Here is a 19,150-nt window from a genome sequence, read left to right on the forward strand (position 1 = left end):
AAAATTTTATCTTACTCAGTTTTTTTATGAGCATTTTTAAAGTTTATGCGCATATTGGTGTTTCCATCAACTTTTTTTTAATGCGCATATCCAAAATGTACATAAAATAGATGGATGAAATGTAGCTATTGACGCTTATAGCTGGAAAGACCTTCAGTCTGTCTGCTCAGAAGTTCTTATGTTTCTTATCATCTGAAATAATAGGATTTCTTGATTGATCAAAACACATAAATCCAATCCAATGTCAGATTTTTGGTGGATTGCATTCAGAAAGCAAAGCACATTATTTGTTATACTGGTATTATTTTAAACACTTCTGTGAAGGTTTTGGTCGATTATGGTCTTGACGAAAAATAAAATTATGCAAAAATTGGTTTAGGGATATGTAATAGAATGGAGAATAAAAAGGTGGTGTGTGTGTGTGACTAGGCATGGGACGATAACCGTTTTCACGGTATACCACAGTCATGAAAAGTCAAGGTTTCAAAAGCCTGACATGTTTACTGCTCCAAAAATGTGTAAATGTTTCTCAAAATAAAATAATTTGTGTTTTTTACCCAGACATTTAAAAAGAATATATAGTTTAGAGCAGTGAGCACAATACCGTTGTAAGGCTTGAAGCTTATGCTGCTATTCTGAACCAATAATCGGAAACAGAAAGCAGTTGAAGGATGGCGTGTTTAAATCCATTATTTATCTGACTCCATTGTAATTAATCTGACTCCATTAAAGTTGTTATCATCATTGATAAAGAGAAAGAATCTCCACGTCTTAAAGCAGGCAAAATTGTTTATTAAGTTACATGTTTAAATATACAGACATTAGAATGAAACAAACTAACATACTGTATAAAGAAATTAGCTGTAACATATGCACTGCTGAGCAACAAACACAGTGAAACTGCCTTTGTTAGCATATGAGGCTACGCACTGGTGTGCGGGAGATGCAGAGTAAAAGCCATTCTCCCAGATCAACAGTTACCTTTCCCTAATATACCCTGAGCAAAGCATTGTCAAACATGAGTGAAAACCAACCCCCAAAACCAGATGAACATGAGAGCAAAGTTGAAGAGATAAAGTGGGGGAGAAGTACATTACATACTCTCCTCAGGCCATGACCCAACAATAGTAAATATATTGTAGATTGAAATACAATTAATCAATGTCTCTGTTGATTTCATCACTACAACACTGAAGTCATAATATATATATATATATATATATATATATATATATATATATATATATATATATATATATATCGGCCCATACCTATGTGTGACAGCAGTGCATTCCCAATGCTTTCAGTCTGAACGAAATAACTCCACAATCCTTCATAATATATTTTTTTTTTATTTTGTAATATGAGAGAAAAAAAACCCTTACTAATCTATTAAAAAAATCAGAACAAAGTTAAAGAAAATTGGCACTGTCTCTAATGGGCTATATGCACAGTCAGCAAGTGTTCTGTCACAGATAAACTTCCGGTAAACGGTTAATGTGATTCATAAGATTCCTTTAACAGCATCAATGTTTTAACAATTGAAATATAGTCAGTTAAATAGACTAACACATTCATTAAGTTGTTCAAGTGCAAAATGAGATGGAAGACCGTTTAGCAGCAGACATTTTCAAAAGACATTGTGCAGATCTATGGAATTCAGTGCTTCTTGTTTGGTCTGAGGCCCACATTATATTGTAAACAAATCAGGCAGTGGCGTATGTGAAAGCAGATCATAAACGCTGTGATTTTATACTGGCATGACAATTCACCGGAAGTGCTTGAGCTGGCTCACTAAAAATTAAAAGCCCTTGTGCATATTAGGGTTGGGCGATGTCGACCAATTAAGTGCAATGTCTAATGTAAAACATTGCGGTGGACGATGGCATTGTTGCCATAGGCTGCAAATCAATTATGAATTAATAATTAATTAATTCATAACAAATTAATTATTTGTAATCTATTGTTTTAGCTAACAGACATGCATGGTCTTTGTTTTACCCATAACCAAATCATAAATAAAGATAAATTACACATAATTTACCACCTGTCAATCACTTTTTCCAGGCATGAATAGGCAGAGTGATCTGTGTCGTTATAATGGTGTCAAAAAACTTGGTTCGTAAAAAAGGTGAACAACCAACAGTATCTGAGGAATAAGTGTGTATTTTTCAAGAGCGGATTGCTGCTGCAACTGTGGTGGGGCAAAGGATTGTGATGCCGGCTCAGCATCGTGATGTCTATCGGCCATCGGCAATGGACATTGGCATCATCTATTGAACCAACCCTAGTACATATAGCCCATTAGCTTAAACAGGAGAAAAAAATAAATGGGATTAACATCCATACTAATGCCTCCTAACGAAAATGAAAAAAAAAAAAAAAACAAAAAAAACAAGAGAAAGTACTTGAGGGCTTTGAGGGAAGGTGTTGCTTGAATCTCCAATGCATCAAAGTAATTATGAACATAATCCAACAAAACAAAGTTCCAATTGGGATGCTTGGCAGTTTGAAACAGCTCATCAAAGTAAACTTCACGGGGCAGTTCGTTTTGGCACCTAAACACCTTTGAGCAGGGTTCACCAACTTCATACCTGGAGGGCCGTGTTCCTGCAGAGTTTATAGCTGCCTCATCACACTTGCCTGGAAGTTTCAAGTATACAAAGGCTGTGTTCCAGTGCACTTTTAGAAACAAACTCGCAAACTTCCCTTTACTTGTTTCCACAGGGAACACCATTTTGAAGTGTTTCACTTCCTAAAGTGAACGAGGAATGCTTACATTGAAGAACCCTCCATTCCTTGATTTTGATTATAGGAGCGAGTCTGCTTCATATGTCCACTCCAGCACCAATATATCTCAGAAAGCAACAACACTTTAGTTCCAAAGTGCTCAAGGGTTTAGTACATTACATTTAAAACTATTCAGACGTTTCACCAGTCGTGGACTCTTATGTGATGTAATAATTGGCACGCATCTAAAGGAGGGTAGTGAAGGCATATAAAAATAGAATGGAATGCAGCTCTAGAGGTAGTAGTCCTATAGGCCCTCCAGAAACAATTTTAGTGACCCCTGTCCATGGTGATTACCCAATGAGTGGGTGTGTTCTGAAACTTTGAATTGCCCTCATACTGTATATATTTGGAACACACCGAAGAAATGTCCTTGTATGCAAGAAAGCACCATGATGACACCCTAAAATCCTTGCTGTTGCTTGATGCAGAAAGTTCACAGATCTGTTGAGCAGGCAGGAAATTCATACTTGTAGTAAACTTCAGTCTGTAGTTCTCCAAGAACATGAGAGATGGCTGAACATGATGATTTCAGTCAAAGAGCAGTAATGATCTACAATACAAACACATGAGAAAAACAAGAATTAGACAGACAGACAGACAGACAGACAGACAGACAGACAGACAGACAGACAGACAGACAGACAGATAGATAGATAGATAGATAGATAGATAGATAGATAGATAGATAGATAGATAGATAGATAGATAGATAGATAGATAGATAGATAGATAGATAGATAGATAGATAGATACCCTTTACAGCTCTTAGGTATTCATAATCCAAGATCTGTTGAGCAGGTAGAAGATTTGCTTTTTTTATCCCGTTTATCCAGAGAAACCTGAGCGAGAAGGCAGAACTAGCAATATTTTTCCATTCACTTACAAACCAAATGACATTTAAAACTGGAGCAAACATACTTCTTTTGTAGTAAACTCTAGTCTGTAGTTGTTCAAAAACATGGTTCAAAACCAACAGTTTTGTTCTAGAATACAAATACATAAAAAACGTGAGATAGATAGATAGATAGATAGATAGATAGATAGATAGATAGACAGACAGACAGACAGACAGACAGACAGACAGACAGACAGACAGACAGACAGACAGACAGACAATGATGAAATCCTTACCTAACAGCTCTCAGGTCTTCATCCTCATGAAATGATGTAGTTTGGCATTACAAAAACATTAAATAAGAGGCAGACAACACTTTACAACTTTGATAAAAACAAAATAATGAATAAACAAAAAAAATACAAACATAGCGCAACAAAGTACACCATCATCCGATGCAAGATTTTCATCTGTAGTGTGGTCAAGATGTCAATATTATATAAAGATGTAATTTTACATTAATACTTGGTAAAAATCTTGATGATGTTGTTTCTCTGCTCTTTTTTTGCTCTTCATTTAAAGTCAATAAGTAGACTGAAATATGGTTTTATGGTAGACCGTACTGCATTTACCATACAGTTGCTGTTTGTGCTGGTGAGAGCAACATTCAAATCAAGTTTGGTTACAGCACTTTTTTCTTTGTTTACAGTAGATACAGTATAGTAAACAGATGTTTTAAAAATAACGTCAGTGTTAGTAGCTCTCTGGTGTTTTTATAGCAGACATCTGACCTTGACAGATTATGTGGTAGTGTCAGTCTTCTGTTTTGGACTTCTGAAATGGCTCCGAACATCTTTTTTTTTGGCCCAAACTAGTTTGAAATGACTTTATTATTACTATTTACTTAGTTGAAGTATATGAGGGCCTTGAGGGAACACAGCTTTTTTGTAAACTGGCTAATTTTTTTCCAGTTTCGGTCCTCGAGACTCACTCCCTAAACATTTAGCCAACCTCTGGGTCAAGCAGGAGCACTATTGGCTTAGCTTAGCATAAATTGGTTATTTTCAGGCATTGCATAATCTTATTGTACTTGCAGAGGCAAAGTTTTCTGATTATTGTACCAGAATGAGAGTATAGTTCCTAGCCATATCGGCCTAGAAAATAGCAACTTTTCATTTTCGGTCAGATTACAAAAGAGTTTAGTTTAGAATAAGAAAATTATCTAAACTGTTTTGTGAATGTTTCTTTGAGATGTTAATTGCCCAATCCAGATCAATGGTCTATGCTAAGCTAGGATAAAAAGTTTTAATTTAATTTAATTTTAATTTTTCAAAAAAGCAGTGTTCCTCAATAACAATCATAGACAATTTTCTTTTCTTTTTTTTTTTTTTGCTTTTTTAAAATAAAAGTATAAAAAATAAATAAGAGTAGAGCTGAAGAACTCAAGTAACAGTCCATTTACACAGGGCATCAGCGTCAACGCTTGACAGAGGGTGTTTCTGAAATTAGACCGCAATAGGCTACTGTATGAGCTTGGTTATTTGCATAAACAGATCTAATTGGTCAACCCTTCTATTGGCAGTTCTGAACTTCAGCAGCAAGCAGCGCCGCATCAGATCCACAATTCGGTTGGGCAATGCTTGATGTCACACATCCAAAGTGAATGGAAAGAGTTGACGCTAAGAAGCCCCATGTGAATCAAGCACAACACCTTCAGTCACAAGTCTTAAGTACACTTCATCTGTCCCAATGTCTACATCATTGCGGAGGGACTCATCAATGTCTACTTTCAGCCCAGTCTTTCAGTCCATGCAGACAGTCTACTGGGACAAGGTCAGTATGTTTTTTGAGAACTTATCTGCATGGAACACAGGCTTTCCGTTTCAGTAGCTTTACCAGTGCATGGTTGTTCAGTACTTGACCTCATCTGCAGAATCTGACTGGACATCACTTCACATACACTCCAATTGATGGTTGCTTCAAAACTCATGGCTCAATTGCATATAGAAGTTATTTTCAAGTAAAGACACATACAACCTGTGCCCAGTTGTCATAGCTGCTCATGTAGTAGCCCTCCATTAGAGTTATAAACTGCAGTTGATGGTTAAAACATGTCCTATGGAATCCATCCATTGTGTCAGTCTGATTAGAAGTATCTTCTACAACCCATTGTCCTGTAAAAATAATAGTTATTTAAAAACATTCTAGTATTTGCGAAAGAGTTGTGTTTGATCTGCTTATTAAAGAGCACTTATTTTACCCCTTTTTAAAGATGCAAGTTAAGTCTTTTGTGTCTCCACAGTGTGTCTGTACAGTTTCAGCTCAAAACACACATTAGAATATTTATTAGACCTTTCAGAATATTGGATTTTCTGCTCTGAACAAAATGTAGCTGTTTTTCTGGCCTGTGACTTTAATGCTAGTTAACCAAGCCCACCGCCCTAACATGCCAGTCTCTGCCTCGGCTGCGACAGACATGAAGGAAGCAGATCTCACGTAACATTTGTGAGAAATACCACAGTTAGAATTTTGCCAATCAGAAGGCCCACGTGGAATCTGTGCATGCAGAATTCTGCAGATTTTTAGTCCATCATTGATTGTTTATTTGCTTGTGTAAATGTGAGTAAATTTGTATTTATTCAGTTTTTTTTATTAATATCAGTAATATTATTGACTAATATGAAAAAGTTAATACAATTTATTTACAATACATTTTGTAAAGTAATCTTTTCTGTCTTTAATTAGATATATTAGACATAATACTTGATTTGTTTACCAAATAAAGTGGATCTAATTGGATTTGCACTGTGAACATTAAATACAAGTTAAAAGATATTGCTTTTTAGTTCATATATTAAGGTTTTAGATATAATACTCGCAAAATCATTTCGCATAAATTCGCAGATTTGTAACAAAATTCTGCTCAGAAATAGCACAAAATGTCTGCAGATTCTCTCTAGCCCTACCAATGAGTATTTGATGTATTTGTTGTGGAGTTAATTCAAGCCTTTCTGCAATGATGAGTCACAAACGTCTTTACAAACTTTACACACACAGACAGACATGCACAGACACACAGCGTGCATGTTAAACTTTGCACTGTTTTGCATATTTTGCAAATTTGACAGGATACAGGTTAATCTCCACTGCTGTATGGCAATCTGTTATGTTTATGTACAATATAAACCTGATCTAACGTCCTCAAACCCGGATTTAAGCGTCTTCTTTTATAATTGTTCTGACATGCGGCTGTGCTGATTAAGTAAAGCTAAAGTAATTTGCTGTAATTCATCACACACATGCTCTGTTTTATAAACATTTTAAACTTGTAAAACTCACTCTTGATCACATTTGATGATGATTGATGATCAGAAAGCTGAACAGATCTTTTAATCCCAGATGCTTTGCGCACAATGTGTCTTATTGGTAAGATTATAAGCATTACTTCGGAGACATGCTAATACGTGGCTATCAATCAATGTGATGGGCGGGGAAACCACACTCCTACGTCAAGTTGCAGTCAGCCTCAAAATGGCAGGGATTTGGATCCTATTTTAACATCAGTAATTTTTTTAAAGGAGACTTATTGTGTTTATATCAGCCGAATATGACTGTGGACACACTATACCTACACAGTTCTTTCCAAACAGCTTAAAAAAAGATGATCTTCATCATAGGTTCTTTAAAGGCTAAAGTATACTTCACTTATGTGTATGGATGTGCATACAATGTGTGTGATGTGAATTGTCATCTGAATAATGCCCTCACAAAAACTAACCATGGCTTTACTTTAGTAAAAGTGTATTAATCCTGATGTTTGGTTATGCATCCATTTGTCTAACCAGTTTTACAAAAAATACCATAGTTAAATAATGGTTAGATTTACAAAACCATTGTTCATTTGTGGTTTCCATGTTCCAAAAACATGGTTACTACAATTTTACTATAGTAAAACCAAGGTATAATTTGGTAAGGGCACACAGTTGCTTTTTTATTATTTTCTTTTGAAGTATTTCGTTTTATCAACAAGGTGTCAAATAAGTTATTCACTCAGATAATAACACACAACCTGCAAATCTACAATGTAATATTATTGAAATATCACATTGGTACATATTAATAGCAGTAGTGTCTACTTCTGTTCTTTTTCATATCATTTGTGATTTGATTTATTTGGGAGACAATACATGTTTTATCGCTTTTGTTTTGACACTTCCTTACCTGTTAACTTCTGTGTGTTTGAAAAAAAGAAATTAAGAAAATATCATTTCACACTCTTTGTGTACATCCTGATCTTAAGTGTTGCAGCACCAATGCATGCAATAAAAATATTTAAATAATTATAATTACTTAAAATAAGTGTATATTTAAGTGTTAAGTGTATAATTTTAAATATAGTATTAGTACAATTATTTATAGTGGACTGCTATTTTCTTATAAATATACATCAAATATTTTAAATAAACAATTATTTTTTGGTGTAGTGCTGTAGTTTAAAACATTTGTGCAACAAGACCCAAACCATTATGTTGAACAGATATATTTTAGGCAATAGCCAAAATTACATTAGACTACACTATCACATTAGAAAAAATCATTAGAATATTAAGTAAAGATCATGGTCCATGAAGATACTTTGTAAATTTACTACTGTAAATATATCAAAACTGAATATTCGATTAACAATATACATTGGTAAGAACTTAATTAATGGACCACTTTAAACTTTACATTCTCAATGTTTAGATTTTTTTTTACCTTCAGATTCATGACTTTAAAATAATCATATTTCAGATCTTCCATATCAAACATTCATGGAAAGCATATTTATTCAGCTATCAGATAATGTATAAATCTCATTTTTTAAATCTGACACTTATGACTAATTTTGAGGTCCATTGTCACATTTGTCAATATGAATCTCACATAACTCTAGTCAAATTAAAGGCATATATAATACTTACATTCTGTGCCTGGGTCTTGCAGGTTTTGAAAATCACAGTAATAGTAAAAACTGCAGCCACTAAGAGAAAAAATGCTGCAACAAGAATTCCTGATAAAGCACCAGCAGACAGGCCTGAATCTGTAAGGATAAATACAGACAGACATTATTTCTAAATTTAATGATACTGTACTAGTATTGCATTCTAGAGTTTCTCAATTGAACGTTTTGTTTTGTTTAACTTGCCAATGACAGAAACATTAAAGCTCCAAATGCTGGTGACACTGATGCTGCGACGGCGACGGACTTTACTTCGACTGCGGATGATCTGTAGTTTATAAACACCAGCATCTGTACTTCTTGTGTTAGTGATGATCAGCGATCCAGTTTGTTGATCCAGCTCCAGTCTGTCTGTGAATCTCTCTTTACACTGAACATCAGTGCAGATCTGACTCTGATCTCCACTGATATCAGCAATGAGAATGTCATTAAAAGTCCAGGTTATCACATCATGTGGATTTTTTATGACACTGGCATTTAAAGTGACAGATGTGCCCTCCATCACTGACTTCTTTTCTTCTCGTTCAGCATCAGAAACGCCTGTAACACAAAACAACAATGACATGTTTTAATCACAACAATGTGATAAAGAGAGATCAACTCTAATGCACACTCGAGGTGATGATGCCGTTATACCCTGTGCGTGCAATATTGTGTAATAAATTTCAACGAACCGGTGTCATTTATTACACTCATACCACGGTAACAGCACCAAAACCACTGTTCAGATGGTGTGAGTATGCTCATGTGTGTAGGACTAGTTTCTTAGGGCTGGGACACACCAAGCCAACGTCAAAGCAGCACAGACGAAATCTCAACGCCTTGCACTGGATCACATCTGGACCAAAAAGCTGCATGTGAACACAGACGAAAGCCGAGTGAATCGAAAGCCACGTTCTGCACAAGAGGACGCATCTAAACAAATCAGCGTTCAGTACCATTATCACAGTAACCATCACTCACCACGGAGGGATTTGCTCCTGCAAATATGTCCGATAATCTAATAATCCACATTGTTTGCAAATATTTGAGAAATGTAGCAAAATTGTAGCTGGCCGGTTTGTGTTTCTTCTTGACTTCAATTGTGTACTTGCTATGTCACACAAGTGCTGTGATTCGTTGCTGAATAACCAATCAAAGCTCTGTCTTTAGCTGACAACTGACACTGATTCTACATGCTAAGTCAGGGTTTTTCAAAGTCTAAGACAGTGAGCCTCCCTTTTGACACAACTTATCCATTGGCGCCCCCCCTCCTCCCAAACACACACACACACACACACACACACACACACACACACACACACACACACACACACACACACACACACACACATATATATATATATATATATATATATATATATATATATATATATATATATATATATATATACACAGTATATATAAAGACACAGACAGATGTCAGACTGTTAACTCACTTTTATCATCATTTGCATGAAAGTGCAATTATTTAGAGTAATAACAAGTATTTTAATATAACGTTTTTAAAACTAGGATGATGGTTCAATATGAATAGAACAGATCCAAGAACTGTCCATCCCAGTCAAAACAGTCAAAGTTTAGCGGGTCTCATGCTGTCATTAGCCAAAATATTTTGACAAACCACACATAAAGGTCGTGGTTCATCAGCTGGTCCTGTCCACGTAAATCCTAAACTCAAATACTGATCATCATATCGTCGTCTTTTGGGTTTAAGCCGTGAACTTGAAGGCTTTTGTGGCGAGGGGGCGTGGCCGAGAGCCGTAGGAACGGAGTGAGGCCACCGCGTAAGTGGATCTGCGGTGCGCACCTGCCTTGGATCCCACGGAAGGAGCTCTGGATCATAAAAGGAGGAACAAGGGCAGAGGAAGCCGAGAGAGGACCGGGCCGGACATATTTTACTTTTGCTTTCAGTTTGACGGCAGTCTCCGTGAGGAGCTGCCGTCACTGTTATTAATAAATCATTTTAAAACTGCGTCGGTTCTCCGCCTCCTTCTTCCCGGCGGCCAAAGGGCTGTGAACTTCATTACAGCTTTGAATCGGGGGGTCTCAGAAACCGACCCATTGTATTAGCAGGCATATACCTGTATTGGCGGGCTTGCCAAACAGAAGCGAATTCACAGCTATGGCCTTCTGGGTAAAAAAGGTTTTCTTATATTTGACGTATTATTATTTTTTTTTGCTTTATTTAATTAAAACGTTTAAATATAATAAAAAATACATATAATAATTAAACTTAATAATTATATTTTTATAGTATTATATTTCTTCCCGCGCCTCCCCTGACATGCTCTGGCGCCCCCCAGGGGAGGCACGCCTCACACTTTGAAAACCCCTGTGCTAAGTCAATGTGTGAACAACTGACAGCTTGGTGTGTCCTGGGCCCTGACATCTCATTTAAAGCCTTCAGTTGTGTTTGATGCGATTTTAGACTGTTGTAGCTGAAATCACTCAGTGTAGTAATATGAAACAGCAATGCGCTCAAAATCTGCTGGAGCTACTTTATCTGTGCTTTTATCTGAGAATAACTTCACAACTTAGAAAGTTCATCAGCCAATCAGAATCAAGCATTCAGACATCTAAAGCTGCAGTCACGCTACGCATTTTGCCCCATAGACTTTCATTCATATGCATGCGAATGCGGCAAACCGGAAAAGCAAGCTTGTCCAAAAAAGTTTTGGATCTCGCTGCATTGCAAAGTTCAAGCTTGGTAAACTCTGACCTGTGAAATCGCATCACATGACTGTGTGAGACCAATAGAAGTTCAAAACATGACCTCTCTGTAAAGAAACTTTAAAATATGGAACCATCACTAGCGTTTTTAATATCTAATTATCTCACTCAATACCCCTGGCTTTTTTCACTGCACCATATGACATATTGTAACCATGGCCTAAGGGTATTAGCAACTATAATAGAGCATACTGCAGCACTGAAGTACACAGCACACCTGTAATCTGACACCTATAAAATACAGTAGACAAAAACACGACTTGACAGATTTATAAGTCCTTATAAGTTATGAAATGTATTCAATGTAATTTTACTACATAACATAGGGTAATAGGCCCTCTCAAGTACAGCTAAACAAGCATAAACACACAGCATTAATAACTTGACTCACCAATTACAGTAATATTGAAGTTCTTCTCGCTGCTACTGCTGCCTCTGAGGAACTCTAGTTTATATTCTCCAGAGTCTGCAGTGTTGATGTTCATGATGGTCAGAGATCCAGTCTGATTGTCCAGCATTAGTCTGTTTGTGAATCCCTCAGTCCCTTTATTACACTGAACATCTGTACAGATAAAATCCCCACTGATTTGGGCGATGCGAATCCTGTTATAAAAGAATTTAACGCGATCTTGTTGTTTTATCTTCACATCGGTGTGTAGGGTGACTGCATCTCCCTCTGTCACAGACATGTCTGTATCAACACCAGAATCCCTTGCTGAGGAAAAAACAGATCACAATTCATCTCATCAGGGACAATGAAATCAAAATCTACAAGAGAAAGTGCTGCGAATTATTTGTTGTTCTACAGATTCACTCTCTCAAAGCAACGTTGTTGTCTTGATGTTACGTAAGCTTGGTTAACTTGATATTTTGGTTTTTGTCTGGTCTGTGTTCACCATTGTTATTTATTTCCATTTTCCACCATTATTATTTATTATTATTATTATTTAATATTTAGAATCTTTTATGTCGGTCAATATAATAAACTTTCAACAATGTTAAACTTTTCAAAAGTCTTTAATTAAATAAGCTTTGTTTTAGTTTTAGCTGACATGTTAAGGTAAACAATATAGCCCATTTTAGCTCACAGTATTGGAACATTCATATACAAAAGCCATTAAAATAATTTTAATGAGACATACAGAACTAAGACTGTTAAGTAAAATAATCAGGGTATCTTACGTCCAATCCATATCCGTTTTCAAACAAAAAAAGGAAAATGAAGAAAACGGCCGTTTTTCTGTTTTTCATTTGCTCACAAGAAATGAAAAAAAAATTGTGGCTTGATTTTCTTTTTTTTAATTTAGGGTAGGAAAACGGATAAACAACTTCAAAATTCATTATGCATATGTAGGCGGTGCTGAAACGCCAACTTTCCTTTGATTGGTCAACCAAATCTGAGCTCGTGATGTAGCCCTCAAAATAAGAGCACTCTGTGGACCAGTACCCAGGCTTTTAACTATTATTATTATTTAATTGTATGCATATATATATATATATATATATATATATATATATATATATATATATATATATAGTTGAAGTCAGAATTATTAGCCCTCCTGAATTAATAGCGCCCCTGTTTATTTTTTTCCCAAATTTCTTTTTAATGGAGGGCAGATTGTTTCAGCACATTTCTGAGCATAATAGTTTTTAAAACTCATTTCTAATTACTGATTTATTTTATCTTTGCCATGATGACAGTAAATTATATTTTACTTGATATTTTTCAAGACACTTCTATACAGCTTAAAGTGACATTTAAAGGTTTAACTAGGTTAATTAGGTTAACTAGGCAGGTCAGGGTAATTAGGCAAATTATTGTATAACAATGGTTTGTTCTGTAGATTATTGAAAAAAAAATGTTTAAAGGGGCTATTAATTTTGTCCCAAAAATGGTTTTTAAAAAATTAATAACTGCTTTTATTCTAGCCGAAATAAAACAAATAAGACTTTGTACAGAATAAAAATATTATCAGAAATACAGTGAAAATTTCATTGCTCTGTTAAAAATAATTTGGGAAATATTTAAAAAAGAAAATAAAAATCAAAAGGGGGCGAATAATTCTGACTTCAACTGTGTGTGTGTGTGTGTGTGTGTATATATATATATATATATATATATATATATATATATATATATATATATATATATATATATATATATATATATATATATATATATATATATATATATATATATATATATGTATAAATAAACTAAGTTTACATATTCTGTCATTTGATCAGTTAGCAGGCTTACATCAATGACTACATCTTTGACGCACACACTGTAAAGCTATAATGTACAAAAATATTATGTTATAGTTATTACATATTCATCTTATTTTTCAGTAGATCTGTAAATTATGTATTTTATAAACTGATCATTAATAATGACTAAGCTATTAATAACTGTAATTCTCCAGATGAAAAAGGCTTGATTAAAGTTCTGCCATTTTAAAGATTTTTCTACAATTTAGGCAGAATTAGGTTAAAGAGAACTTAATTCAGAATGTGTGAATTTCTGTGCGCATCACACACTTTACGAGCGCTCTTGCCTTTTTTTATTATTTCATACAATATTAAATGCATAAAATAAAATGCAAAGAGTTGGCAGCACCTACTAGTAGCCTATATACAATATTTATATGTGCAATATGGAACTGGGCCCGCTGTATAACATAATTTGGTCACAAAGAGAAAATGTCAAGTTCACTATTAGCGCAACGCACAGACAGCAAGCTCATCTGTTAGTCTAAACTACAAGACATTATTTATTATGAATTATAAGTATGTGTTTAAAATAGCATCCTTTGTTGTAGCAACTGAGCCCAATGTTTTGTTTTGTTTTTATTCTGATCCTGCGAAAACTATTTTAAAAAAACAAAAACGAAACAATAAAAAACAGTAAGTGAAAAACATTAATTATTATTATTATTTAGGTCTACAGTAGCTCGGAAACAATCATGCAAACCAGATGCTGCTCGCAAAAGGCTGTCTTTGCTCAGCATCAGGTGCACAACAGCAAGATGTTTGGTAGCGAACTAGGCATTTATTATTATTATTATTATTGTTATTATTATTATTAACATCGTTACTAATATATAGGCCTTGCTTGGAAATAATCATGCAAACTAGGTGCTGCTTATAAATTGCTATCGTTGCTCAGCACCAGGTGCACAGCAGCAGGATGTTTAGCATCGAACTGACCTTATTTTAATGACAAATGTCTAATAATACTGCTAATTTACATTTTTATTTAATTTATGCATACACAATGAATGTAGGCCTGCTAACTGTTCAAATGACAGAATATGTAAACTTAGTTTATATATAATTAAATAATAATAATAGTTAAAACCCTGGGTGCTCAGATTTGGTTAACCAATCAAAGGAAAGTTGGGGTTTCAGCACCGCCTACATGTGTAAAATGAATTTTGAAGTTGTTTATCCGTTTTCCTACCCTAAATAAAAAAAAAGAAAGAAAATCAAGCCAAAATCTCGTTTTTTCGTCTCTTGTGAGCAAATGAAACACAGAAAAATGGCCGTTTTCTCCTTTTCCTTTTTTTGTTTGTAAACGGATATGGATTGGACGGAAGATACCCTGATTTAAGATACTTGACAGTAAAGACAAGTAAAGAAAAAGTCGAAACTGCTGTTTTTTTTTCTTGAACAGATTAACATTCCTTTGGTTTCTATAAAAGAAAAAACGCAGGCTTGATAAAACTTGTTAATGCTTAGCTTTGGAATATAAAATTTAATTAGGGCTGGGTGATATTGAAAAACATTTTTTTTTAACTCAGGACATCACATTTCATATCATTCTATATCGATAATTATTACACATTTTTTAACAATACATTTAGAAATATTAATGTTTTTTGTTATTTAACCAATTTATTTAAATTTACCAACATTATTACCAAGGCAAATAGTTGTCAAAAAAAATATTTAAACAAAATATCTCATCTCTATAATAAAACAAACATAAGTGTTAAAGAGACTCTTAAACTTAATAAATAAAATGTTACAAAGGGTGTGCAAGAGTAAATGTAGATAAACATCTGTAAGGTGTAAATAATACTGATACAGTAAACCTCAAACTCTGTAAACAAAACAAATTATGACAATCAAATCTGAGCTTTCAAGTAAAGGAACCAACCATCATTACTTAAAAACATACTGCAACATTACAGACTGTGAAGCTGGATGACTATGTTACCCCCTATGCTAAAAAAATCTTTCAGATGGTGTGCTAGTGGTTGGGATGCACAAGAAAAGAAACCAAAAAGCCACTCTGGTGACATCCTTATTTATTTACAATAATATCTGCAATACGGCACTCATTTTCACGTGCTGTTGTGCAAGTTGTGCGCCTCCATTGGAAATGCTAAATTTACACCCTAAACTTACTGGCATTGCTTCCAAGGTGCGCGCTGCTCAGCAGCCACATTTTAATAAAACTATAGCTTTCATACCAAACTTTTTTTTTATTTTTATTGACAATGGTGTTTGGTCAATAAATATCAATATCTATTTTATCGCCCAACCCTACATGTAATGTTTACACTTCATTTGACAGGAATAAAAGCTATTTAAAAACAATTCATACACAATTAACTTTTATCAATGCACAGCTATGTGTTTGAATTTGTCTTTTTTTTTTTTTTAAATATTAACATGAATACTCACATGTGATCACAAGATTAAAAATCTTGTCCCTGTTGTTGATCATTAGCCGATAATTGCCAGCATCTGTGTTTCTGGTGTTCATGATGGTCAGAGATCCAGTTTGATGATTCAGAATTAGTCTGTCTCTGAACTTCTCATTACTTTCATAACACTGGACATCTGTACAGATCTGACTGACATCTCCTTGGATTTGAGTGATGAGAACGTCATTAAAATACCATTTAACTCTGTCTTGCTGGCTTAGTTCATGATTGGTATTTAGTGTGACTGCATCTCCCTCCTTTACAAACACAGATTCTATAACCGGACCAGACACACCTGGAAAAGAAATTAATAATTATATTTAATTTACAACCTGGCAATCATAAATGTAATAATTTTAAATTTTTCATAAACTGCCTCAATATAAAAACACAAGACTTGATTATGAGTGTTTTTACTTAAAACAGTTGCATTACAACATGTAAAAAAGATCAAATAAAATACAGGCTGGCTGTGCGCATTTGCGAAACACCTATTTTGTGGAGAGGGAAAGTTGTTTTTTATTCGCACATTCATTTAGTGACAACTTATGATATGCTCCCTAAAAAACATTGAATATTCGATCAAAAAATTACATGCAAGTATTTTTTGACTGTGAACGTAAATTGAGAGTCATTTGTGGCTATGATTTCACTATATAGAATTTGCAAAGAATACAGTTATTAAATTATATTTTTAAGAAGAGGGAATGTGTGAATATAAAACCAACTTTACCTCAGTTTATTTTGTAAAGAGGGAAAATAAAAATGACGTCTGTGTAAGACCAGATTTCATGTCCAAACAGAAGTATTCGCGATAGCTAGCCTTAAAACTAAAATTTTAGTTTTTATTCAGACACACATCAACACATTTTTAAAGTGGTAATATAATGTAAACATTAAGAGCCGCGCCCAAATCAGAATTGCTGTAAGGTCATCAACCTCCGTGAAGTTGGCACCCCATGAAAACAAATAATCCCCAAAACTATGCCATTCGTTTGTGCTACGTTTGTGCTGATTTGTGCCGCAAAAACGAACGTTTGTGCTGGTTTGGGGTCTGAGATATTAAGCATTAATTTTTTAACCGTGTGACGTCACTCTCCACCCCATGTTGCGCAATTGACTTCAAAACAGCACAGGTCGTTTGTGCTCGGTTTGTGCTGGTTTGTGCCGTTAAAACGAACACGGTATCTGTTTTCCTCTTTTAGATATAAGCAAAATATTTCGGGAGCCGTGACGTCACTCTCCACCCCATTTCCTCCAAATCGCACAAAACTGGTATCATTCGTTTGTGCTGGGTTTGTGCCGTTAAAATGTTTTGATAAGGCAATATCTAAACAATAAAAATAGATAAAGTGTTTATTTTAACGGCACAAACCAGCACAAACCGAGCACAAACGAATAAGACCATTTGGTGTGATTTAGACAATATGGGGTGGAGAATGACGTCACGGCTCCCGAAATATTTTGATTATATCTAAACAACGAAAATAGATAAAGTGTTTATATTAACGGCACAAACCAGCACAAACCCAGCACAAACGAATGATACCAGTTTTGTGCGATTTGGAGAAAATGGGGTGGAGAGTGACGTCACGGCTCCCGAAATATTTTGCTTATATCTAAAAGAGGAAAACAGATACCGTGTTCGTTTTAACGGCACAAACCAGCACAAACCGAGCACAAACGACCTGTGCTGTTTTGAAGTCAATTGCGCAACATGGGGTGGAGAGTGACGTCACACGGTTAAAAAATTAATGCTTAATATCTCAGACCCCAAACCAGCACAAACGTTCGTTTTTGCGGCACAAATCAGCACAAACGTAGCACAAACGAATGGCATAGTTTTGGGGATTATTTGTTTTCATGGGGTGCCAACTTCACGGAGGTACTTCACCTCCTAGGTAGGGGGCCTCCTCATCCAAATAAAACTGCGTCACAATTTCAGTACATACCAAACATGTACATGCATCCTTTTGAAAGCATAAATATAAGTATCTTTCCTTGAAAAATAAGATCTTTATAAGATACTATATACTGTTACCAGATTGCGGCAACGCCATAGCTCGCTTAGTAGTCGCAAAAACTAAAATCTAGAACAAATGTAACTTAACACATAAATCGCTGTTCATAAAAATCTGTGCGTACGCATAATTCCTAATTATCATTTAAAACAGCGACATCTTAAGAAATATTACATTATTTTACAGTACGTTGTAACAAACGGAATAATAAACTGCGTCACAGCAAATTTTGACCATTCAATAGAGTACAACAAAACAAAGTTCTTACCGGACAAGACGTATGCAAACGCTGTGAGTGTTAACATTTTCATTGTCACTTTCAAAGTCATTGTCTATTAAAATGAAATTAAAAAGTATATAAAAAAACGAAGCCGATTGTCCGGCGAATGAATAAGCGAAAGTGAAAGCTCTTATGTAATGTGATGAGTGACCTTCAAACAAGAATTTTTAACGGCACAGTGTGCTTTCCTGTGTTACTTAACATTATAAACGCGTCTGCTAAAATCTTCAGGGACACCAAAATAAAGTCGCAAGTCGCTTTTTTGAAAATATAGCGCTAAGTTGACCAAACTGGACGAGCAGTGTCTTTGAACCGCTCACACCTCACGCATTCACGCATGAGCAGTAACAAGTCTTCTTCTTGTGTTTTTTTTTTTTTTTTTTTGGTGGTTGGCAACCAGCTTTTTGGTGCATTACCGCCACCATCTGGATTGGAGTGTGATTCAGTTTTTCCAAAATAATTTTTTCTATTGATTACCCTTAGCCAATACAATTTCCTTCCACATATTACATCTATATTACCATATAAACCTAGTCTGGTAAATACTAAATTGTATTACTCAACCCTGTGTCTTTCAAAAAGTTATAAACATATCTAAAGCACACATCACCCGTGCTCAACCTTATGTTCTTAATGTTAGTTTCCACTTGTTTTTCCTGTAACTGTGTGAATAATCTATTTCTTTCTGTGTGATATATTGGGCAGTACATTAATACATGTTCTACAGCCTTCTGGTTGTTATTACATTCACACATTTTATCTGTATGT

General features: G+C 34.8%; 1 protein-coding gene across 1 annotated transcript; it reads right to left on the reverse strand.

The window, feature by feature from the left end:
* Nucleotides 1–775: 775 nt before the first annotated feature.
* Nucleotides 776–18,717, reverse strand: zgc:171497. Its single transcript, XM_009304437.4, has 7 exons — nt 18,371–18,717; nt 16,059–16,376; nt 11,755–12,078; nt 8,817–9,170; nt 8,593–8,711; nt 3,547–5,802; nt 776–3,343 (listed from the first exon to the last, which is right to left on the reverse strand). Exons 1-6 carry the CDS (start codon nt 18,429–18,431, stop codon nt 5,788–5,790), a joined length of 1,191 nt encoding a protein of 396 aa, XP_009302712.1. The 5' UTR covers nt 18,432–18,717; the 3' UTR covers nt 776–3,343; nt 3,547–5,787.
* Nucleotides 18,718–19,150: the final 433 nt, after the last annotated feature.

Source organism: Danio rerio, chromosome 22 (genome assembly GCF_049306965.1).
Source record: "Danio rerio strain Tuebingen ecotype United States chromosome 22, GRCz12tu, whole genome shotgun sequence".
Taxonomy (NCBI): Eukaryota; Metazoa; Chordata; class Actinopteri; order Cypriniformes; family Danionidae; genus Danio; species Danio rerio.

What these genes read in the sequence shown, in the direction of transcription:
- zgc:171497 (XM_009304437.4), bottom strand. Translation starts at nt 18,431, where the DNA reads ATGACTTTGAAAGTGACAATGAAAATGTTAACACTCACAGCGTTTGCA. An exon ending in TTTTAATCTTGTGATCACAT is followed by an intron (nt 12,079 to 16,058) that starts GTGAGTATTCAT and finishes TTTTTTCCTCAG; the next exon opens with CAAGGGATTCTGGTGTTGAT. An exon ending in CTTCAATATTACTGTAATTG is followed by an intron (nt 9,171 to 11,754) that starts GTGAGTCAAGTT and finishes TTTGTGTTACAG; the next exon opens with GCGTTTCTGATGCTGAACGA.